General features: G+C 41.5%; 2 protein-coding genes across 3 annotated transcripts in view; one reads left to right on the top strand and one right to left on the bottom strand.

The window, feature by feature from the left end:
- The window catches only part of armc8 (armadillo repeat containing 8), a 24,900-nt gene extending 21,849 nt beyond the window's left edge, over nucleotides 1-3,051 (top strand). Inside the window, exons 19-22 of one of the 2 annotated variants that reach the window (XM_060875952.1) lie at nucleotides 352-447; nucleotides 572-644; nucleotides 1,636-1,729; nucleotides 1,815-3,051. In XM_060875952.1, the coding sequence (XP_060731935.1) occupies nucleotides 352-447; nucleotides 572-644; nucleotides 1,636-1,729; nucleotides 1,815-1,848 (297 nt within the window). In that variant the 3' untranslated portion in view covers nucleotides 1,849-3,051. Of the gene's footprint in view, nucleotides 1-351; nucleotides 448-571; nucleotides 654-1,635; nucleotides 1,730-1,814 lie in introns of both variants that reach the window. The other variant, XM_060875950.1, reaches the window with a different exon arrangement.
- Nucleotides 3,052-4,715: 1,664 nt separating this feature from the next.
- kcnh3 (potassium voltage-gated channel, subfamily H (eag-related), member 3) overlaps nucleotides 4,716-25,000 on the bottom strand; it is a 177,196-nt gene continuing 156,911 nt past the window's right edge. The window contains exons 11-15 of the mRNA XM_060875949.1: nucleotides 14,195-14,409; nucleotides 10,127-10,383; nucleotides 9,415-9,515; nucleotides 9,256-9,308; nucleotides 4,716-7,380 (exon numbers count right to left, since the gene is read on the bottom strand). Of these exons, the coding sequence (XP_060731932.1) occupies nucleotides 6,433-7,380; nucleotides 9,256-9,308; nucleotides 9,415-9,515; nucleotides 10,127-10,383; nucleotides 14,195-14,409 (1,574 nt within the window). The 3' untranslated portion in view covers nucleotides 4,716-6,432. The remainder of the gene's footprint in view (nucleotides 7,381-9,255; nucleotides 9,309-9,414; nucleotides 9,516-10,126; nucleotides 10,384-14,194; nucleotides 14,410-25,000) is intronic.

The raw sequence follows: 25,000 nt of genomic DNA, 5'->3' as shown, positions 1-25,000 counted from the left end.
CCATCAATGAATCTATGGTTCGGAAGTGGAGCAAGCAAGAAAATGAACTGCGCCAAGTTAAGAAGACACAGTAGATGAGGACTTTGATGGATTTGTGGGAGAAGATTGATTAAAAAATAATGTGTGTGTTGTTAAATAGTAGAATAAAGTTCAACTAAACTCACTGTTTTGCTTCCGTTACCTTTTTTTTGTAGACCGTATGTTTTAGCATGCGCCTTATAATACGGTGCGCCTTATGTATGGATTAAGTACAAAAATAGACCCCGTAATTGAGACTGCACCTTATAATTCGGTGCACGTTACAGTGCGGAAAATACGGTACTAAACATTTCTGTTTGTTTTTTCCCCCAGACTTTGTGCATACTGGCCAACATCGCTGACGGAAACACGGCCAAAGAGCTCATCATGACAAATGACGACATGTTACAAAAAGTCAAGTACTACATGGTATAACCTCCCATCCATACACTAAATGTGTTGTTTTTTTTTTGTCTCCATTCCTTTTCTTCCAAGAGATTTCATTTACATCAGTTACATTGATCTTTCTTTGGTTTTGCTGGTGTCGTCACAGGGGCATTCCAACGTGAAGCTGCAGCTGGCTGCCACCTTCTGCATTTCCAACCTGGTGTGGAACGAGGAGGACGGTGAGGGCGGTAAATGTTTTATTTACAGATTTATCAGATTCTGCTCATACTCTAGAGCAGAGGTGACCAGACTTACCCACAAAGGGCCGACGTGGGTGCAGGTTTTCTATCCAAACAAGCACACCTGATTCCACACGTTTAATCCGTTGACCTTGGCTTTCAAAATACTATGAGGTGTGTCTTCTGCATGGATGGGATGAAAACTTGCACCCACACCAGCTCTTTCTGGATACGTTTGGACACCATTTCTCTAGTTTAACATTCAGTGTTCAAAGGTTTAGGCGTGACCTGATTATCCGCTCGTCTCTAAAGAGGTCTAAAAGACAACTGGTCTCTCCATATCTCAAGCTGAATTAAACACACAGCCTGGATTGTACTGGATAGTGTACTGGATTCTCTGGCTAATAGGTTTTTAGGTGGAACATTCATTTGTTTGTTCTTCGTTCGTCCATTTGTTTATTCATTCGTTCAGTTTCAGCATCATTGTGCTGATCAGGGTTACAGCGGATCCAGAGACTATCCTGGGAACAATGTGCGGGAATCAGCAGTCCATTGCAGACTGTATGCACACACACACACACACACACACACACACACACACACACACACACACACACACACACTGCTCCTGAATGTTTGAGAAGAGTGTGAGAGTTCAGGTAGTAATCACACAATCTACTGTGAGTGAATGAGTGAGAGATTGAGTCGCTCTGTCTTACATTTACAGCATTTGGCAGACGCCTTTATCCAGAGCGACGTACATAAGTGCTTAAATCTCTAACACTGAATACATTAATGCTAGAATACTAGGTTACATACTTAAGATACCATGAGTTTAAAACATTTGTTCAAAGTTACAATGAAAAAGTGTCAAAGGTTGTGTGTTTTTTTTTTTGTTTAGTTGTGTTAGTTAGTAGAAGTGCTAGTTGAAGTGTTTCCTGAAAAAGTAGGTCTTTAACCGCCGCTTGCTGTGTTTCTCTCATTCCTACAGGCTCCCAAGAACGGCAGGATAAATTAAGGGAAATGGGTTTTGTAGATATTTTACACAAACTCACCCAGGCATCAGATCCTAACCTCTGTGACAGGTAATACACACACACGTACACCGGTGCATTGACATGTTGCTGCAACCGACCATTATTTTGTAATTTGTTTTCTTGTGTGTCTCAGAGCGAAGACAGCGATGCAACAGTACTTAGCGTGACCCTGAGTGAAGGCAGCCATCACCGAGAGGATTGGCCTCCGCTTGTATATCTTCTGTTTTGAGTTTTTTGGAGTTTTATTTTGTTGCACAAGACACCTTTCGAACCTGCAGACACTCTCCCGATCAATGCCATAACCTAGAGACGTGGTTGCCAGGGGCAATGGAACGTTTGCGAACATGTCTTCTACTTTTTGTGCTGAACTCCAAGAAGACGGGTTTTGTGTGTTTCTCCTCTTTTTTTTTCCTTTTTGGTTTTGGATTATGGACAGTGATTAGGTTTAAAAAAACAAACAAAAAAAAAAAAGTAAAAAACGAAAGGACTTTAATCTGCTTGTGCTGCAGTGCCACCTGGTGGTTTGGATGCTTTGGTGCTTTGGACTTTGTCTCGGACTGCTAAGCTAAACAGACTAATGGCAGGGTCAAAGGGAGCATTGTCTCCTTATTTCAGTTTGCTGACATGTTATTAATATTATAATTATTAGCATTAATTATTATTGTTGTTTTAAGAGGGGCTTCATTAAGAGAGGACAAAGTTTAAAAAAAAAAAAAGACTGCTTTTTGTGGATACATACCTCGTAAATATCTCTCTCTAAATATATAAATATATATATATATAAATATATAAATATATTTTTTGATTTATAATTTCCCCCAGATTTTCTTTTCCTTGTGTGGTTTGATCTATGTATTTATTTGTAGGGAACGAGGACAGTATGGTAGAAGCTGGGGTGAGCCCTGCTGTCTTGTGGGGGAGAAAAGAGCAGACACGCATTAAAAATAATAGAAAGAATTTAAAACGCCATTAAAAGTAAACGTGGGCTTAAATCACCTTGAATCTCTGCCTTGCAACTTGGAATGCAGGTCTAATCTATTTGATGATATATTTTGTTCATTTTTTTTTCTAAATTATGACACTGGTTTCTTTCAAACAATACATTTCTGTGTTATTTATAATGCTGTTCTGTGAAAGTCCCCCACCCTCCACCCGTATTGCCCGAATCGCCACAGGTTCAAAAAGCAAAATCAGAACGTATGTAAGATTAAGACTAACAGGTGAAAAGTGCTGCTCTCGGTTGTACTGCCTTTGCTGTTCACTGGAGCAGAGTCCTACCTCCCTTAACCTCCAGCATTCACTCCTTCTTTTAGTCATTGACAATGAATGTTCCCCTTTGAAATATATGCAGACCACTGCCACGGAGCTGGCTACCGCTTACTGTCTTTTGTCCTATATAGGAAGCGAATGCTTTCACTTTGATTATCCGATTTATTAAACATCCGATTTATTAAACAAATCAAACATCAGGCACGGAGCAAATAACACATTTCACCTCTCACGCTCTAAACCTGCACACCAGATGCTGCTTAGCTGCTTTTCATCGTAGCCGCTTGTCTCATCTGAATCCCTCAGTGTCTGCTGATTGGCACAAATGTCCACGATCTCACCCTCAGAAAAAAAAATCAATCATTTATCAAGCTCATTCCTTGTATGAGATTTAAATGAGTTAGTAGGACACTGGAGTGTGTGCTGATTGACGAGTGAGCTACGAAGGACTTGGAGATACGGGGACAGATCTGTAAAACACCATCATATGTGCTCTAGCTTGTTTTCCATCTAACAACCTGGACTGACAACAGCACCGCAACAAATGTCACCATCCGGCACCGTCAGTCCTGCGTGACCTACAACACGTCCCGTCTGTCTGTCTGACGCAGATTGTCAAGAGCAGTTGATGCAAGTTTACTGAATTTTCCAGGATGATAAAGGAAAAGCTGCACAGTTTGGCATCAGGTGTAAAGCCTGTCACATGTAAACAAGCCAGTTGATTGGGTCCTTATCTAAGCACTCGAGAAATAAATCACGTCCCACATGTGCGTTATTTTACGGGGTCCTTAGTTAAGGACGTTTGAGTCGAGTGGCTGCTAATTTGGCATCGTGTCATTTTGTTAGTGAGTCTGTCCTATACGATCTACAGATGGTCCGGATAGCTCGCCATGTGGAGCCTGGTTTATCTTATGATTGTTATTGATGCTGAGTGTAGTTTTGCCTTGGCTTCATTTGAAAAGCCTGTTATGTTATTGGGAGCTATAAGCCAAGCGCTACAGACCAGTAACTCTAGGAATCCGCTACCCGTAACAGTTTCATTAAAGGTTTAAGAGGCTAGTGAATTATATAAAGCAGCCGACGCACAATTATTGAGCTCCGGTGTTCCCATAAAATGCTTTTGATTGAGCAGTTAAATTACAGCATGTATGCATTTTTGAGTGAAGGCACAGAAATTCTACAGCTGGGCTTTTAAACATCGTAAAATTGTTCTTTATGTAGAATACAGAGGAAATCCCATTCGGTGGTGTTTAAATGTTAAACAGGTAATGTGGCTAACTGTGTTAAGATTATTTGCAAAAGCTGCTGCCTCATGCCTTCATTCATAATCAGAATCATTGGCATTATTAGGAATTAAAGACATCTTAATCAACAAATCATTCACATCCCACCATTCTTATAAAACACATTTTATTATTCAGGTAAGGATATGTTAAAGTTCATTGCAGTTAACAAAATACATTTATGCTTCTGGACCTCCAGCCAGTTTTCCCTTATGCGCTTCCCATATTTAATAATGCAGGCACATTCCTCATGCAAAAAGATGAGACATGCAGGAACCCTTACCCACCCAAACCCTGCCCCAAAGTCTCTGACCCCCTGCCAGTCAAAAGCAACCCCTCCCTCATCCCATCCCTCTTACACAGTTCCAAGGTAAAGAAAATAGAATCAAAAATGACATGTCCCTATTCAAGCAAGATGACAGATGAGAAGCCCATGCTTCGTGTTTGGATCCTTTTATACTAAATAAGACGTCGTGATGGTGTTTTTCAAGCTTAGAAACCTTGGTTGATTTCACCTGCAGAAATGTAGCTGCTGATCACCATCACGGTGTGTGACTTAATGTGACAATAAACTTGCTTTCATAGGTTTTGTCAAACGGAACCGAGTGTAGAAATATTCACCTGAGCACTTCTGCTTGTAAGACTCTCATTCGACGCGATGGATAAATAAATAAACAGACAAATAAATAGTTAAATAAATAATTACGAGGAGATAAAAGTGCAGTGCTCGTTAACGTATGATATAACTGAAACCGTTTTGTAAGAACGAACAGAAAACAAATGGGGAGATGTTCTGGAGATGTTGGATGGTAATAGGAAAGGCACACGTGGCTGGATGGCTAAAGCTGCGTGTGTTTGTTGTTTTAGTCAAACTTGCACTTGGGGATTTACTCTTTTCTATGCCTATCCCTTGTGTGCAGTTCATAGTCATTGCGATGTATGGCATGCCAACTCTGTGTCCTTGAATTTGGCTATCCACCATATGTTCCTGGGTGTATTTAACTTAACTCCCAAATGGACACTATTTGGCATGCTATCATACTTTGCCATACTCAGTCTTCCCACTATTTGGCATGCCAGGCTAGGGCAGTGTGGTTTTTGTAAATTGGCATATTTTGTATGTCTGTCTGGGTCCCTATTAGTAGTTTGTTTTGATTGTCTTATTGTAATGCCTGTTGTGGTCACACTTAGAGAACGGAGCTCCTCAGAGAACCACACTAGGTTATTGGCCATTATTCCATGTAACAACCACATGCTATGTGGCATTATGTATATGTATGCACTAGGTAAACCTAAAATGAAGGGTACCCTTCAAAATCCATTAGTCTACAGCTTCCTTCTGGTTCAGTAGCCTGGGAATCCTCATACTAATGAGGGCCATGAGTTAAATCAGTCTATTACAATATAGTGGAAAAGCTCTGTAAAGAAGTGGATTGAATAAGGCATGACAAAAATGTGTGCTGTGTGAAGTTGGTGTGAAGTTGCTCCACATTCCCAGTCTAAATAAATATGCAATGAATGGGTCTTGACATACACTTGTGCTGTCTACTTATGCTCAAATAGAGAGAAGAAACCGAGAGTGATGTGTGCTATAGTGTAACACATTCATTCATCTACCTAATTGCTGTGAAAAATCAGAGCAGGTAGATGCATCTGTGACCTATGATTAGCTATACATAAAGCACAAATGTTTTGGCAGTAGAGGGTAACATGTGCTTACAAACACATGCCATCTCCCATATTCAGGCCTACAAGATCAACATGTACCCATTCAGAATAACCAACATGAACTCTTCATAGATCAAGTACGTACTTATTACAAAGTTGGTTGGGTTTGGTTGGTTCATTACGAGTTTTGGTTGCCATGCACCATACCAATTTGAGCTTTCATGTGCGTCTTATAATGCCACTGGAGAAGAGCTCGTATCTGTTCAGAGTGACACAGGCCTCTCTGTGCTGATATGGTTGTGATTGGCTGGTATCAGGTTTTGGTGTGTTGAGATGGTGCAAGATGCCATCAGGACCAGTTAGGAAAGCCACAGCCTTGAAGAAAAGCAGATCTCTTTGCCTACTTGTATGGTAGATAGACCCTGATTTACTTTCTGGATAAAACTCAAATTCCTCTTATCCTCCCACCCTGATCTGATGTATTAATGTGCTGCAGTCCAGCTCCTAGTTGTGCTACTGCTCCCCTCCCATTCACAGTGGTGGTCCTTCCTCATCGATGAAGCTGATGTGCTCTGTTGAGCTCTTTCCTCCTGTATCCCACTCCTGCATCTCCAGTTCCAGCTGAGGTTGCTCAGTGCCAGACATTGCCTGGGCACAGCTAGAGGTCTGCCGGCGCCACGGGAAGCCCATCGACCCCTGGCCATCTCTCAGAGAACACAGCACGAGAGAGGAGGGGTGTGGGCAGGATGCGGTGGAACAGGGCATGGTCTGAAGTAGGGGTGTGGAGGCAGAGGAGGCTGGAGAGGGGCCGTCCTTCAGTCTGTGGTCACCTGGGGAGTTACTTAGTGAAGCAGGTGCTGAGCAATGGGAGTGTGGTGGGGGTGGGTTCACCTGGGAAGATGGCGAGATGTCTTGTGATGATGGGGGAAGCAACAGGCCATGTGTGCAGTTGCTGGGGCAGGAGGGGTGTGGTCCTTGACAAGGTGTCAAGGAAGGTGACTGGGAGCGGGATGAGGATATAGAAAGGGTGAAGGAAAGAGAGGATGAAGTGGTGCAAGAGGCAAGCCTGTCTGGAGCTCCCTTCCCATAGCCATTGGTAGGGCCAAGAGGGATGTCATGCTGCCCTGCCCCTGTGCCATCTTTTTGAATGGTCTCTAAATGGGACAAGCTGGCATGAGGGGAGCCATTTGAACAAAACCCCTGGGATTGCAGTCTCTGAGGAGGGCTGGTGGGTATGAGACAGCTGGGAAGGCCTACCACCCCCACAGGGTCTGCGATGTCCAGTAGGGAGCAGGTTAGGGTTGGAGGACAAGAGGCTACAGGAGAGGTGATGGACGGACTACTGCCAGGTAAAGTCATCGGTGGTGGAGGAGTTGAGAGGAGTGGCTGAGCAGCAGTGAGGAACAGAGGGCGCAGGAGGCGAGTCATCTCCTGCAATTCATGACTGAGCTGGGAGACCTGTTTTGACAAGCTGTTCATCTGCAGACAAAAGCAAGGCTAGTTAATGGCAAAAGCAAGGCTAGTTCATGCAGATAATACACTGTGTTTACACTTGGATCAGCACCACAACCTCTACCATATCACTCTATCACTGCTCAGCTATTTTACAAGGTTTCATCAGAAAAAGTTTTAGAGTTTCTGTCATGTATTAATGTAAAAAAATTCATTTAAGTTGTCTATATTTGTTTCTTTGTGATTTTAGGTTATTTTAGTTCTTATTAACCGTTCTTGCCATGAAGATAGCCTCAGTAGCTGACATGGCAGTAAATTATAGCAACTAACTAACTACTGTGCTCAGAATACCTGAACCAATGGTTCTACTGGGTTTACAGAGTGACTTACATTGTCTTATTTCAGTTTATACACCTGAGCAATTGAGGGTTAAGGGCTTTGCTCAGGGGCCCTGCAGTGGCAACTTGGTGGCCCTGGGATTCAAACCAATGACCTTCAGATCAGTAGTCGAACGCCTTAACCATGAGCTACCACATCCCATTTAGTAATTCTGTTCCTAGGAACTGGTAGGTTTACCAGATAAAATATCAATATCTGCAGCTATGTGGTGCACCTAACTACTTGAAGTGTATGTCCCTTTGTGCAATAATTTGTACACTCATTGGATAATTCATCATGAACACTATACTTTCATTGGGCAGGACCCGGTTTGCTCTCAGAATAGCCTACATTCTTGTTGGCATTGATTCCAAATGAATTCCTTTGAGATCATGGTTCATCTTGACAAAACTGCTTCATATAATTGCTCCAAATGCTGCCAATCTCACATTCTATCACAACCCAAAGGAACTACCGGATTCAGATCTTGTGACTGGGAAGGCCTATGATGTACTTTGAATCATTGCCTTGTTCTTTGAACCAATTTGAGAGGTTTTGTGCCTTGTGACATGGCCCGTTTTTGTTCTAGAAGTAGCTATTACAAGACGGTAAATTCTAACTATAAAGGAACTTGTATGTTTAGCAACAATACTCATTCAATCAATCCTCTAGTGGTATCTAAGGGCCCAGTGTGTGTGTTAAGAAAACATGCCCCACACCATTATGCAGGCTGGGTAAATAGATTGAGGTTCATCACACCATGTAACCTTCATTCAATTTTCATCTGCCCAGTGTTGATGAGCGGTCTTTATCCTGTCCGCTATAATGTCTGACGTGCGTTCTGAGATGACTTTGTGTTTACTGTAGCCTTTCAGTCTCTTTAAACCAGGCTGACCATTCTCATCATTCATTCATTCATTCATTCATCTTCTACCGCTTATCCGAACTGCCTCGGGTCACGGGGAGCCTGTGCCTATCTCAGGCGTCATTGGGCATCAAGGCAGGATACACCCTGGACGGAGTGCCAACCCATCGCAGGGAACACACACACACACACACACTACAGACAATTTTCCAGAGATGCCAATCAACCTACCATGCATGTCTTTGGACCGGGGGAGGAAACCAGAGTACCCGGAGGAAACCCCCAAGGCACGGGGAGAACATGCAAACTCCACACACACAAGGTGGAGGTGGGAATCGAACCCCCATCCCTGGAGGTGTGAGGCAAACGTGCTAACCACTAAGCCACCGTGCCCCCCGCCATTCTCATCAGGGTGTTAATATTTGTGCCCTGCTGTAATGCATAGAAAAAAATCTTTTTTCTTTTTCTCCTCGGAACACACTGCACGTTACAAAATGATCATTCTGTCTGTTTTGTGTCATAAAGCCTGCTCCTATATTGCTAATTGCTCATCCAAGCAAATCTGCTTCACACCTGCACATCAATGCAGGTTTTCCACTCTAGTTGGTTGACAGGGTAAATGACACGTTAAAGCGTTAGTGTTGGTTCCAGACACTCACCTCTTCGCTCAGTTTGCTGATGCTCTGCCTGGTTTCCACCTGCTCTTGGCTCACTACACATACACACAGATATAAAACAAAAAAGTGTGTGTGTGTGGGTAATAAAAATTCTATGTTCTGATCTTTCCATTCATAATTCTGGCAGAGTAAATAGTTTACCTGGACTGGGGGATGAAGGACCACTATGAGGTAGGTTAGAGCTGAACTCAAACCTGTGTGCTAAACCAGAACTGCTCTCTGTCTCAATGCCATCCACAAACCTATAGACCAACAATGATCAGAGACAGAAAGAAAATGCTCAAAGAAAAGAATTAGCAGCTTTTTTACTCACTCGGGAATCTTTTATATGAAAATTAACCTTCAGATCCTAATACAAACACCTAAGATCCAAGCGTCTGCAGTCTCACTGATCCAAACCTGTGCTTTTTCTAGTGTGAAATCGAGTGCCATTACTGGCTGGTTGTCATGGCAGCTGGACACTTGCGCTAAATTATGGATCGTACCAACTGCAGTTCTCTTGTTGGCTAACAGGGGGGGTCACAAATTAAATGGACATTAACTGTGATTCTTCCAGACTAAGCAAATGATTGTATCCATGTTTTCTAAAGAGTAACCTGAACATTAATCAAATAAAACCACACCATATTGAATGCAGAGCCTTTCCTTGGAACATGAGGTTTGTTATTAAGCAAACTGTAGGCTTGTTCAGGTTTGTGACATATAAAGAAATAAACTTTGTGTCTCAGACATAATAGGGTTACAAAGGGCTTAGTCTTCCTGTGAAAATATTTGCCTCCATAAAGGGGCTTGTGTGTGATGGCATGCAAACAAAGGTGTAAAAAATGAAGCTGTGTGTGATTGGATCTCCCACCTAGGGCTGAGCTCTGGAGGGGCACTGCTGAAGCTGACCACGGGTATCTGAAGAGTGGCAGGGCGGCTGTGATCAGAGGGGGGACGAAAGGGCCTTGGGGGAAGGAGGGGTGAGCGCAGGGGTGAGTTTAGCCCCCTTGTAAGACGCAGAGGTGAGCGAGGTGCCCTTGACACAGAGTGCTGTTCTTCGTCATTCTCCTCGTCCTCACGAATGGAAGGAAGTTTCTTCACCAGGCCACCGTTGCTCTCCCAGTCCACCTTGGAAAAACATAAGGGCACTTTGTATTTAAGAAAAAAATATCAAGAAAATATCCAGGGCTATAGATTTTGTGTATAAAATGCATGCAATGGTAAATGGCAGACAGTAGGGGGCGAAGTAACACAATCTGACAGTCGCACTACAGCATGTGTCTTTATTTTGTCTTCATTTCATCTGCAATTCTTGTACTTATTAAACCTCTATCATTCCTTCAAGAGTCTTTCCCTTTTTCCAAAAGGAGTGTTTTCTTGTCTCTCAAGAAAAAAGGAAGAATTCAGACATTTTTTATGCCACGTTAATGATACCAAAGATCTGGGACATGGAACCACTTCAGTAACAGCTCTTCATGGCCACCATGTCAGCTGCAATCTCACTGAGCCTGTGGTGCTTGAGATGTTTATTTACATTTGTCATTGTAGATGACTGGCTCTGTCAGTATCTTTTCCATGCACGCTACACCAACCACGGCTTCTAAACAGCCTTTAAAATGGCAGCATGTATTTCCTTGTTATTAAAGAGCAGGATTAGAGTCCTTTTTTTCTGGTTTCTTCAGTTCTCCTATATCATCAGCATTGATTTTATACAACACAACCCATCCCTTTCTCCAGCTCTGCTTTTCTTGTTCTTTTGCTTTTCTTGCTCCTCCCCTGGTCTTTCCATCAGCAGTCTGCCTATTTTTGTTGCCTCCTGCCATTCTTAGTAACGAGGGGTCCCACTGGCACTGTAAGAGCTGGTTCATGTTCAGAGCTCACGTGTGTAGAATCAGTGACTGCAGCTGGATTGGATAGTCAAAATATATAAAGAATTGAAATGTATAAGCCTTCATTTTGGTTTCTTCACAAATTCAAATGTTAAGTTCAATTTATTTGTATAGCGCTTTTAACAACTGATATTGTCTAAAAGCATATATTCATTCATTCATCTTCTACCGCTTATCCGAACTACCTCGGGTCACGGGGAGCCTGTGCCTATCTCAGGCGTCATCGGGCATCAAGGCAGGATACACCCTGGACGGAGTGCCAACCCATCACAGGGCACACACACACTCTCATTCACTCACACAATCACACACTACAGACAATTTTCCAGAGATGCCAATCAACCTACCATGCATGTCTTTGGACCGGGGGAGGAAACCGGAGTACCCGGAGGAAACCCCCGAGGCACGGGGAGAACATGCAAACTCCACACACACAAGGCGGAGGCGGGAATCGAACCCCCAACCCTGGAGGTGTGAGGCAAACGTGCTAACCACTAAGCCACCGTGTCCCCCGTCTCAAAGCATCTTTACAGAAAATAAAAAGAATAAAAATTGTAAATTAATATTTATTCCCAACAGCTAGGAAAAACTCCCTGGGATGAAATGAGGAAGAAACCTTGAGAGGAACCAGACTCAGAAGGAAACCCAGCCTCTTTTGGTCAATATTGTCCTTTCTACAATGGTTAAATTGTGCGATTAAAAAAAAGGTCCTCATCCGACAAAGCAAATCAGCAGGTGTCCAGTCAATCTAAAACAATCAATGTGCATCTAAGAGCCTGTTCCATTTCAATAACAGTGTGGCTCGAGATTTGTTTTCTTGTCACAAGATGAACACACATTAACAATCCTACTTTTTCCTCATTTACACACACACTAATATGCAGAAAGCAGTCATCACGTTGCTGGATCTAATTTTCCTCTCTCGCCCTTAATTATTTCAGCAATTATTAGTGATTTCAGCTAAATTATTTTATTATTTCTGCAAAGCTGTTTGTGAATGTGTGTATGATTTGTAAGACTTTCTGGTTCACAGCACATTAATGCTCAGACCAATATGAGCTCTGGTGAACGCTTCACATCTACACACATGCCAAATATCAGACATTCACTATATGTTTGTTCTATTAGTGAAATGCCCCTCGGCATGTTCTGTATTCAGAGCTGTGCGTTTCTGCAGTGGCAGAGCCAGAAGAAAGCCGCACTACAGGAAGTTTCCCTTCCCCCACTTTCTCTCGGCTTGTCTTGCTTTCTATTTTTAGCCAGCAGTATCCAATCTTAGCTGACACAGAGGGAGCTCCCAACCAGTGAGGGAGAGCCCCCGCCCCACCCCGCTCTATTCTTAGCAACGCCTCGCACTCCTAACAGCGACTGCTGCTATTCCTGTCCTCTGTGCTCGTGTTTGTAGGGACTGAGAAAGTAGGGCTCGTGAGCTGGCAGACATGTGCCGCCTGACAGCGAGGGGGGAGAGGATGCCCAGTGAGAGGACTGTGTGTCGTGTATGTTTGTCCTTGGGGGCATATTTTTATATTAAAATGTTCCCAGAATGACTAGAATATCTGACAGGTTTGACTTAGTGGGGACATTTGGCCGGTCCTCATGAGGAAAACCATTTCTAAAGAAAACAAATCTAAAAGTGGCATTACATTTTAGATACCAGGCTTAAGGTTAGGGTTAAATTTAGGTGAAGATATAGCATTAATTAGAGGCTGTAATGATTGTCAATGAAATGTTCTCACAAAGATGTGTGTGTGTGTGTGGGTGTGTGTGTGTGTGAGAGAGAAGGGGGGAAGACACCTGCCAAAAGCAGCAGATGGAGGAGCAGTCACTTTGTTACTTTGACGTACACGCACATTAGGTAAAGGTCAGGTGTGTGTGTGCGTGAGTGTGTTCTTTTATCTAATTCCACACACATGCTAAATGATCAATACGAGTTGAAGTTCCTCACATTCTTTATGTCCAAATAACAGATTATTATCCTCAGCCTGGTTACATTTGTTACATATAAGTTGCTAAAAATGAGTCACGCTGTGGACACCAGTGAGTTGTTGACAACAATGTGTTTATGGCTACATTCTGAGGTTGTTTTTGTGCTTTATGTCCAAGCAGGACACAATATTGACACTCCCATGTTCCAGGATGTTGACTGTAATGTGTGTGTGTGTGTGTGTGTGTGTGTGTACAGTATAGGGCCAAACCTGTATGGGACATTCTGACCTTCCTACAAAATCACCAGACCTCAAGTCCACTGAACACTTTATTTGGAACAGCAAGCAGCCGTCATCATCATCATCATCATCATCATTTTCAGTAACTGCTTTATTCTAGGGTCACAATAGATCCGGAGACTATTCTGAGAACACTAAGCGTGAGGTGAGGACACACTTTCACACACTCATTCACACCCAGAGGCAATTTAGTAAAACTAGCCAATGGACTTGTATGGTTGTAGGAGATGGGAGAAAAATGAACAAGCGAATCTAAAATCTAGCATCTAGTATCATCACAAAATACTAGTGGACACAAAAAATGTCTATGTTTCATGTCTATTTTTGAATTTTGCTGTTATGGGCAGTGGTAGCCCAAGTGTTTAAATCTCTGGGTTGGTGATCGGAGGATCGGGGTTCAAGCCTCGGCACTGCCAAGCTACTACTGTTGGGTCCTTGAGCAAGGCACTTAATCCTCTCTGCTCCAGGGATGCTGTATCATGACTGACCCTGTGCTCTGACCCCAACTTCCAGTTGTTATAGAAATAATTTCACTGTGCTGTAATGTATAAGTATCAAAATAAAGGCTTCTTCTTTTATTTCATGTGTTGTTTTGTCAGTAACAGTGCCACTCTGTAGCTCCAGGTCCCCTGGTTCAATCCTGAGCTTGGGTTACTGTATGTGTTCTCCCAGCGTCTGGGTTTCATCCAGGTTGCTCAATTCCCTCCTGTCTCCTAAAACCATAGCAGTAAGTGGACTGATGCTAAACTGCCTGTTGGTCTAAATGAGTGCGTGAAAGTGTGTTGTCTGTACTGTAGCTCTTATGCAAGCGATTGTGTCACTCACATCCGTGTTGTTGCCCTCACGCAGGTTGTAGGTGAGGTCGTGCTGGATCTCGCTGACAAATTTCTGCGCGTACTCGGGGTAGAGGCGCAGCACCTCACGCAGTCCCTTCAGGCTGATGTACTGCAGGTCACAGTAGGTCAGAGCTTTTACGTTAGCGTTGGTCTTAATCACCTGCTCCCTCGTCAGAGAGTCCGAGCCGATCAGGTCGCCTTTACCTGCAGGACACAAAGATACTGCGTCAGGCTTTCACTGGCACCGTTCTTTTCATATATAACAGCAAATTAAAACACATTTAATCCTGAAGGATTAAACCTCTGGATAGTTTATTCCATGTATTTCATCCCTTAATCTCTAAATAAAACAGACATTTTATAACTGAGTCAATTATGTGTGACTTAATGAGCATTTAAATGATAAGGTTTTGTGCGAAACTAAAGTTTTGTAGCCAAGGCTCTGAGAGAGGGATAAAGGAGCTCAAAAAGCACTCTGGTGTGGAACACAGGGACTGTGAAAGCAATAACATATCCTGTAGACCGAGGCAGTGTTTGTGTCAAATCAAATCAAACACTCTCTGTGGCACACACACACACACACACACACACAGAGCATTAGAGCATCTCCATTATGTGTATGTCACTGATAGAAAACGCAGTGTGTGTGCGTGTGTGTGTGACTGTGTGGTTGACGTGTGTGTGTGACTGTATGGTTGACGTGTGTGTATGTATAGTTTTTTAGGAGGTACAGATATGGTCTGTGAGTGAGTGAGTGAAAGAGAGAAAGAACCTGATTTATATTAAAGAGCACACCTCACTGCAGGAAAAAGGAAGACCAAAGAGGAGAGAGAGATATTCAGGTAACAGAAATATGTTGCTGCAGATGTCTAAATATTTTTGAAAATTCCTATAAGCCTCTGTTCACTCTGATTAGTACAGCGACAATGGAACAGTGGACTGATGTTTATTCTATCCAGAAATGAGCTTCATATTGACTTTAATAAACAGCAGACTATTGTAATAATCTCTCTCTCTCTCTCTCTCTCTCTCTCTCTCTCTCTCTCTCTCCCTTTCTCTCTCTCCCTTTCTCTCTCTCTCCTGTTTCGGCTCTAAGAGAAGTTTTTCAATTTTTCATTGTAGATGAAGAGAGCGATTGGATGTGACAGCTTTAATTACAACCATGACTCTCCAAGTCTCTTTTAGCCACTTGAGAACTCGTGTGTGTGTGTGTGTGTGTCTGTGTGTGTGCGCGCACGTGAGCACGTGTGTGTGCGCATGTGTTTGAAGGCTGAAGAGAGCAGCAGTGGCAAAAAAAACCCCCAAAAAAACAGAAATTTGTTCACCATTCACATGTAGACCATAAACTAAGCTTTATGAAGTTTTAGGCACATTCTGGATGAAGCTCAGCATTAAAGATGGACAGAATTGTGTTTTCTGGTCTACTGATATATTTTTGAACTCCCAAATATTTGGCACTTTCTAGAAATATCATTCGAATTATAAACACAGTACTGTACTTTCTTTTTTTAGCTTAACAAATGCATTCAAGATCTCCTCTGATGCATCTTTAACAATATTCTTACTTAGCCATATGACACCATATGACGAGCTTGTGGCCACTGAATGTCTTCACAAGGTCCTGGAAGATCCTAAAATTCTATCAAATTGTATTTCCTAGATAAATACATAGCTGTGAAAGAAGTTTGGAAAAACTACAGCATGTTTAAAGCTTTGTCTAGCCTGATTGGTTGTTCTAACACCTCATTGTTTCACATTATACACATTTGTCACCGCAATGTTCCTGGGGTTAAAGGTGGGGTTAAAAGTGCAGAATGAAAAGTCGGGTAACTCCAGGGATAAATGCAGCAAAGGCGAGTTGCAATACTTTATGAATTCTTGGTTATTATCCTATTATTCTGATCATTTGCTTTGAAAACTCAGAAACAACTCGGTCTATAAATGATAGCTTGAACCTCATGTGTTCTGTCAGGAATAAAAATCCACGGTATTTCTTTATTTTAATAATGACCCTGATATCTGTACAATACACAAAACGTTATACAAATCTGATTGCATTTCCTGTCCCATTACACACTTATTCACTATGGTATCATTCTGTTCATTTACTGTGGTTTAATAATTCAGTAACTGCAGTGAAACTAATAGAAAAGGTGTGGACTAATGAAAGGACATCTGGAGGGATTATAAGTGGATATAAATCATCTGGGCTGTGTTCAGACTGGTCAAATTCGATTGGTTTGGAACTTTTACTGTGAGCAGGCAAGATTTTCTTTGACACACGAGATTAAATGAAATTATTTTTTAATGTTTCAAGCAACGTAAAAACTGTGAAGAAAAGTGAGTAGATTAGTGGAAGCGGATTAAGTTTCTTCGCATCACAAAATCTGTCACTAATTTGTCACGATGCTGTATAACCCAGCGTGCACAAGCCTACATCATTGATATCTACAGTACAAACTGAAAACCTTTAAACCTGTTTATTGACGAGGCGAGATGTTTCTATTTGTTTTCCGTCTTAACAGGGCTGTACTGTGCTATAAAATAAATCTCAGCAGCTTTGTAAAGAGGGTAAATTAAGTAAATTAAACTGTCCCGACTTAGTGGTTAGCACGTTTGCCTCACACCTCCAGGGTCGGGGTTCGATTCCCGCCTCCGCCTTGTGTGTGTGGAGTTTGCATGTTCTCCACGTGCCTCAGGGGATTCCTCCGGGTACTCCGGTTTCCTCCCCCGGTCCAAAGACATGCATGGTAGGTTGATTGGCAGCTCTGGAAAATTGTCCGTAGTGTGTGATTGTGTGAGTGAATGAGAGTGTGTGTGTGTGCCCTGTGATGGGTTGGCACTCCATCCAGGGTGTGTCCTGCCTTGATGCCCAATGACGCCTGAGATAGGCACAGGCTCCCCGTGACCCGAGGTAATTCGGATAACAGTAATTTGCCTCCTACATGTCAAGAGAAAAAAATATTTACTAAAAAATTTGTCAGTAATAATGACAAAGAAATAAAGACTGATAAAGAGTGGCGAATCGTCAGAGCTCTAGCGTCCAGACGGAACTGCGATGATCGGGTCTGTACATGTTTGTACAGATCCGATCATCGTAATTGTGTGTACACGTTTGTACACTGGAGTCTCGAGTCGAATTTCTTCTACTGCGTAATCTCTGTGTGTTCCTATAAATAAAGTCTCTGTAGCTTTATTCGGTTTGTGTGTGCCAGGCAGCTTCCTGTGTTTGTGTTTGGCAGCGAGATGTACGTGTGTGGGTCTTTAAGAGAGAAAGCTCTGTCTGTGAAAGTGATATTGATGTGTTTATATCAGACTGTTCTCCATGTTCTCTTTCCCTCTCACACATTTGACGTGTGTGTGTGTGTGTGTGTTTGTGTGTGTGGATCTATTGCTCTCCCCTTCATGTGCCAGCCTGTATTAATAATCAAAGTGCTTCAATAATGCAATAGCAATCAATTATTAAGTGCAAAGGGAGGATGTGCCTCTGCAGTATGCCAGCATTTGATTTGAGCAGACTGATGTGGTCCTGCTGTCTGCGGATAAATACACAAACACACCCGGCACGCTGAGTCATGACCTTTGAGCATCTTAACACTGACATTTACTACACTCATAAGCCTGTGAGAATCATTAACTGTTGATGGAAAACCGCAATTAACAAACTAACCTGGAATGGTGACCTCTTGTTTGAGGGAAGCGAAATATTTTGGTTAGTAATTAATGTAAATGAACACAGATGATAGTGTGTTGCATATTGAAATGACACGGTTACAAGCTGCGCAGTAGAAGTCATCATGACCCGGGGGCACAAAACGCAGAGTGGAAACGGACAGGCATTTTTATTTTGCGTTATAATGGCACTCATTGCTATTTATGTGGATGTGCATGTCTGGGTGCATATGTATGAACTTCATCCCATCTGGAAGCTCTTCCTATTTCATTTTGTTTGTTTTTTTTTTCAGAGATAGCTCGAGTTAAACGTTCATCTGATTTCTCTACCATTTATCCTTCACAAGGTTGCAGGAAACCTGGGAACTCGGAAAGGGCACAATCACACTCACAGCCCCATTCACACCACTGTCAATTTAGAGATGCCAATCAGCCTACAATCTTTGGAGTGTGGAGTAAACAAGTAAACCAGGAGGAAACCCTAAAGCACAGGGAAAACATTAAAACTCAAGGCACACAAGGCAGAAGCGGGAATCATATCCCCAAGCCAAGAGGTGCAAAGAAAACATGCAAACTACTAAAACCGTGTGCTTGAGTTATATACAGTGATACTCATATATTCGCCTCAAAGGTAAACACATAATGACTTTGGATTTTGAATTTAAAGATATGCCACAAATGACAGACATTAATACTTTTCTGGAAAGCTGTTGCTGGCAATTATAGCTTTGAGAGTCTACGGTAAGAAGTAATTAGCTTTGTGCATCAGCATTGTGGTTCAATTTATTTTGGCCCAATCCTCTTGGCACATAATCTTCAATGCCCCATGGTTGTAAGTGTCCCACTGATGCACTTCTAATTTCAAAATCCTGCATGGATTTTTAATGGGATTCAAGTATTCAGACTGGCTAGGTCATGCAAGGTCTTATTGAGTTGGGATTGTGTGTGTTTGGGATCGCCGGCTTGTTGAAACGTCCAGATTCTTGTCCAATAACATTAGATTCTTCTCTAATACACTATATGGCCTTCTCTAAACTCTACACGACTAATGGGCCCAACCCTGTTTCAACATGACAGAACTTTCTGTGCACAAAGTGAGCTACAGGAAGTCGAAGTTTGCTAAAATTGTCCCAAACCCTGACCTCAACTCCACTGAATGCTTTTGGGATGAAGTGGACCGCTGACGGTGTTCTGGTCCTTCGTACTGGATGTCAGTGCCTGAGCTCACCAGTGCTCTAGTGGCTGAATGAACACAAATCCCCACAGACATCCTACAGCTTCTATTGGAAAGCCTTCCCAGAAGAGCAAAGGCTATTATAAAACCAAAGAGAGAACCCACTCCATGTAAATGCCTATGGATTTGGGTTTGATGATCAAGTGTCCACATATTACATACATATTTTGCAACATATCTTTATGCTTATAAATACATACATTTTCGTTTATATTTATAAGCAGACGGTCAAATGAAATTATTTGTGTAAATATGAAAAAGGGGGACATACTGTATGCACCGGAATAATAATAATAATATTAATAATTTCATTACTATGCAAGCTTATCTCCACTCGCTTCAACCCCCAGTATTTCATATAAAAACAGCACTTTCTTTTTTATTTTTAATACTTTGATTCAATACAATTCAATTTATGTCAATGCCTTTTTACATTTACATTATTTCCTGTCCAGTGTCATGAGGTTCGCTTCTGCGTCTGGTTTGTCTCAAGGTTTCTTCCTCATATCATCTCAGGGAGATTATCCTTGTCTCCGTCACCTCCAGCTTGCTCATTAGGGAACGATGTTATGGGTAGATGTTAAAAAGTAATTTAATTTGAAACTTAACAATTTGTATTCTGTTTATATGCTTTTGTAAATTGTAAAAAGTTAAAAGTGCTATACAAATAAATTCAACTGAATTGAATTGAATACTTGCAGGGGGGCACGGTGGCTTAGTGGTTAGCACGTTCGCCTCACACCTCCAGGGTTGGGGGTTCGAATTCCCGCCTCCGCCTTGTGTGTGTGGAGTTTGCATATTCTCCCATTGCCTCGGGGGTTTCCTCCGGGTACTCCGGTTTCCTCCCCCGGTCCAAAGACATGCATGGTAGGTTGATTGGCATCTCTGGAAAAATTGTCCGTAGTGTGTGATTGTGTGAGTGAATGAGAGAGTGTGTGTGCCCTGCGATGGGTTGGCACTCCGTCCAGGGTGTATCCTGCCTTGATGCCCGATGACGCCTGAGATAGGCACAGGCTCCCCGTGACCCGAGGTAGTTCGGATAAGCGGTACAAAATGAGTGAGTGAGTGAGAGTGAATACTTGCTCACTTGTAAATTGGTTGGTCTGTCATTAAAGATCAGAATATCAAAGCTGAAATTCTCATCTATTGCCTCATTTTTATTTTCTCTAGCCTTTTCATGATTTGCCCAGGGGTTTATGTTTGTTTATATCCGGTTTATGGTTTTATTTATCTCACCTTCTTTTACACTGGTTATTTTATTTATTATTTATTGATTTTTATATATATTTACATATATACATATATTTTTTTTTAAGAATTCTTATTTTAGTTTCTTGAACTACTTTGTGCATGTGTGTATTCTTAAGTGTATGTGTGTGTGTGTCAAACGCACTGTGAAGCACTTTGGTCAGCCATGTGGCTATTTGTAAATGTGCTATACAAATAAAGTTGAACTTGAACTTGAACTCATACTCAACTTCTGACCTTAACACCACATATCTTATAAAAATAAAAAAAAAACACAGAAATTGATCTTGTGTTGACTTTTAAAACGAACTGAACTTTTACACAGAATGCGTGTATAAATGTGTGTGTGCTTCAAGTCTTTTGCAATCACTTACCTACAGTAGCAGCGCTCCAAACAGAGGGAGCGAAAAAAATATAACGTGAACTCAGTTGAAGCCGAAAAGCTGGTTAGAGTGAAATACTTCGTTCAGCTAAATGTAAACAAAACCATTGCTTCTGACAGCTTTATGTCAAGAATCCATCCTAAGTCGAGCTATCCACGTGAAATGTTAAATACTGCCACATAGCTGAGCCAATGGAATAGATGGAGGGAGAGAAGCAACAAAAGCAGGCATAAACAATTCTGTAAATATGTTCAGCTTTCTGAAAAACTTGTAAATGAAACTGTGGAAGAAGATAAGAGGCTAGATCTTACAATATGCTTCACTAGGTGTCTGTATCTAGTGCTGATGTGAACTAAAGTACAAATTCTAAACTTTAAGGCATTACAAAGTACCAAACTCCATAAAGCTAAAGGTGTTCATCTGTTCAGAACTAAGCCCAGTTCCTATTTGGTATGTGTGCGTTGTATTTCTTCCTCACTGCCATTTTCACTCCTCTTCACATTTTGCCTTAAGACATGTCTCTGCTCTTGCCCTAGGCTTGCTTGAAAGGGTTCATGGTCATGTTCGTAGAAAGGAAATAAGTGTACACGCCAGTGTTTACTGAAAACAGCTAAGGACGTGAGGTAGAGTGAAATCTCATGAATAATTCGTGATCAATTGCCTCATTAATCTGCCAGAGACAAAATGGGCTTGGAAACCATTTACTAAGTCAATGGTAACAAAGCAAAAATTCCTGTTATGAAAAATTCGGCAAAGAAAATTTTTTTATCTGAGATGATGTTCATTAATCATTCATCAAAGTACTGCTGTTGTTTTGGCATTTTGTCAGTGTTATTAATAAGTTTAATACAACACCCTGCATACAAATGTGGGAACCTGGGTAATAACTCCTGCAGTGAATATTACCTGCTGGACAAAAGAGCTTTGTTTATGCCATGAAAAAAATACAGCACATCATCAGATGACCGGCTGACAGATTGCTTTAGCTTTCCAAAAAGGAAATTTAATAGGAAATTGAATATTATGAAAGTTAAGCATACATTTACACGTCGACAAGACGTGTGACTTGGCTAAAAGTAAATGGAAGAAAATCCAGGTGAATGTTATTTTTCTTCTCCTAGTCAGTCCTCAGTCAGTGTTTACATTGACTTGTAACCCGAAGGTTGTGGGTTCGAGTCTCGGGCCGGCCACGACTGAGGTGCCCTTGAGCAAGGCACCGAACCACCAGCCCCCATCCCCCCATTACAACATTACAAGTGAGGCAGAATACGGTTCAAGCACAAGAACTGAGCAGTTTAAGAAACTTGATTAAAAGGCAACAGCATATATAAAATGATATTGGAGATGACGGATTCGATGGCTGCATGAAGCCGAATCCACCTACAAACTCGCGTACTCTCTGTTCACACTTTTTTAGGAGAAGGATCCTTGGTGTCGTGTAAATCTTGCTTAATATATGGCTGATAAAATTCAAGATTTTTTTGTGTGGAAATTGTTGTGGAAAAAAAAGGAACATGTGGTGAGTCAGATGCAAAAAAAATAATTTACATAGAAATATTTCCTTCCTCAATAAACCATGATTTCATGATTTAAACTTAATGTAGTTTCAAATGACTACATTGTGTGATGTAAAGTGAACGTGATCGATTCACATAGTCTAAGTATTTTAGACAAATAAACTGAATAAATTCACAGCTGAATAAATTTGTCTGAATAAATTCACAGCCGATGACAGCATTTTAGGTCCCAGTATGTTTTTCTCTGTCAATTTGTTTCCAAGCATGAACACCCAGTGTTTTAATGTTTCTGTAAAAGGTGAGGGGAAAATCAGGGGAGCTTTAATTCCTTTTCCTTAAAATCTCAACTCTCTGCTTTTACTGCACATCCTGTCAGGTAGCCCTTAGTAGCTGTAGATAAAAGATATTTATATCTATCCTCACAGTTTTAGTCAGTAACACACCACGTATTGTGTCTCACATATATTTTCAGCAGTGAAGTAGGCCGCCATAAACCAGCCCACGCATAATAAAACATGCACAATAAGCCGCTCGTTAGAAACTCAGAGTATCAGAGAAAGGCTGTTTGGAGTCTCGCCCACGGGTCCGCTATACGTCGAGCCAAAAAACAGAAGCTGGTGTACGATAACTGAGTTTAATGACCTTCAAAGACTGAGGCGAATAACACGCTTTTCAGCATGAATGCACACAGAACTACATGAATAAAGCCTGCGCAGAAGATCGCCTGCTTCACTACAGGAAGAGAGAAGACACACAGCTGCACACAGTATGGGGAAATCATCCACCTTCCACCTGATAGTAAATAAACTCACACCCCTAGTGATAGACCGCCATCATTTTGTGCTTCTGTGTATTAAAAAAATGATTTCATAACTAGAGAGGTCAAGTTCATCACCACAAACTTTGGGTTGACAAAGTCAGTCTGAAAGTTTAAAACAGTTCGCAAAATTTCAAGGATATGTGTAGTTTTAATAAAGAGTTGCATTTGTCCTTAAGAAATGTCTCTGTTCTCTGGGATTAGATATAGATAGACAGATATATAGAGAGAGAGACAGATAGATAGATAGATAGATAGATAGATAGATAGATAGATAGAGAGAGAGACAGACAGACAGATAGATAGATAGAGAGACAGACAGACAGACAGACAGATAGATAGAGAGACAGACAGACAGACATATAGATAGAGAGACAGACAGACAGACAGACAGATAGAGAGACAGACAGACAGACAGACAGACAGACAGACAGAGACAGACAGATAGACAGAAGAGAGATAGATAGATAGATAGATAGATAGATAGATAGATAGATAGACAGACAGACAGACAGACAGACAGACAGACAGATAGATAGACAGACAGACGGATAGATAGACAGACAGACGGATAGATAGACAGACAGACGGATAGATAGACAGACACACAGACAGACACACAGACAGATAGATAGACACACAGACAGACAGACAGACACACAGACAGACAGACAGACACACAGACAGATAGATAGACACACAGACAGACAGACAGACACACAGACAGACACACAGACAGACAGACAGATAGATAGACACACAGACACACAGACAGACAGACAGACACACAGACAGACAGACAGACAGACAGATAGACACACAGACAGACAGACAGACACACAGACAGACACACAGACAGACAGACAGACAGATAGATAGATAATATGGAAAGAAAGAACAGATGCAAAAAAAAGACAAGGGAAATGACAAGAAGAGTTTTCATGATAGAAAGATAGATGAAAGAAAGTGTACAATCTAACAGACTGTAACAGCTGTTTCTAGTTTCTAGATAATTAAATATAACATACAGTAAAATGATAAGATTTGATGCTCAAACCTGTTTTTATCAAATCATTGTAAATACATTAAACACTAACGTTACCTTTAACTCTAAAGTTCAAGCTTCATAACCTTTCAGTACAAATGAAATGGCTATGAACCTGCGAGCGTGAGGCGACGTTAACGTCTTATAACGCTACTTTATCACTCCATTTATTATCATCTTAAGGATTTATTTTTCGGAGAATCTTTAAGAGCTGATAGTAGATGTAATGAGTCTGTCTGTGTTTTGCCCTGTTTCTGTCTGCTGGTTTGCCTTGCTGTTAATTGTTTGCCCCGCCCACTTGTTTGTTGCCATGGACACTAATGGAACTCAATCTTTCCCTCAGGTGTGTTGTCTTAGTCGCTGATTGTTTCTGCTTGGTGATTGGTTCCTGTTTGTTATATTTACTCTGTTTGTTCACTTCCCTGGGGCTGGTCGTTGTTGAATGTTTATGTCTATGGTCCCGTTTCCTGTTAGCACTGACACAACATACTGTTTACATGCTGCTTACAATCCAGCAAACTGTTTACATGCTGTTTTGCACACCTTTTCTGCTGTTTTTGCACAAACTGTCCCAACATTTCAGCCGTTTTTGCACATATTGTACAATATCTCAGCCATTTCACACATACTATATAATATTTCAGACATTTTTTTTTGCACAATTATATATATTATCCCAAGGACCTGCTGCTAAGAAACTGTGTTCATTCTAATGTTACTGCACGAAATATTGTTTGAACATTCAGTATTCACATACAGTATTAACACTGGTCGGTCTGCGCTGTTTCTGTTACTGTTTACTATTTATTGTCTTTTGTGTACTGCATTTTTTGTACTTTTTGTATTGTCTTGTAACTTTGTGTCTGCACTGTCTCTTGT

The sequence above is a fragment of the Tachysurus vachellii genome, chromosome 8 (assembly GCF_030014155.1).
Source record: "Tachysurus vachellii isolate PV-2020 chromosome 8, HZAU_Pvac_v1, whole genome shotgun sequence".
Lineage (NCBI taxonomy): Eukaryota > Metazoa > Chordata > Actinopteri > Siluriformes > Bagridae > Tachysurus > Tachysurus vachellii.
Note: the sequence above shows the minus strand (reverse complement) of the source record. Positions and strands in the feature narration are given on the sequence as shown.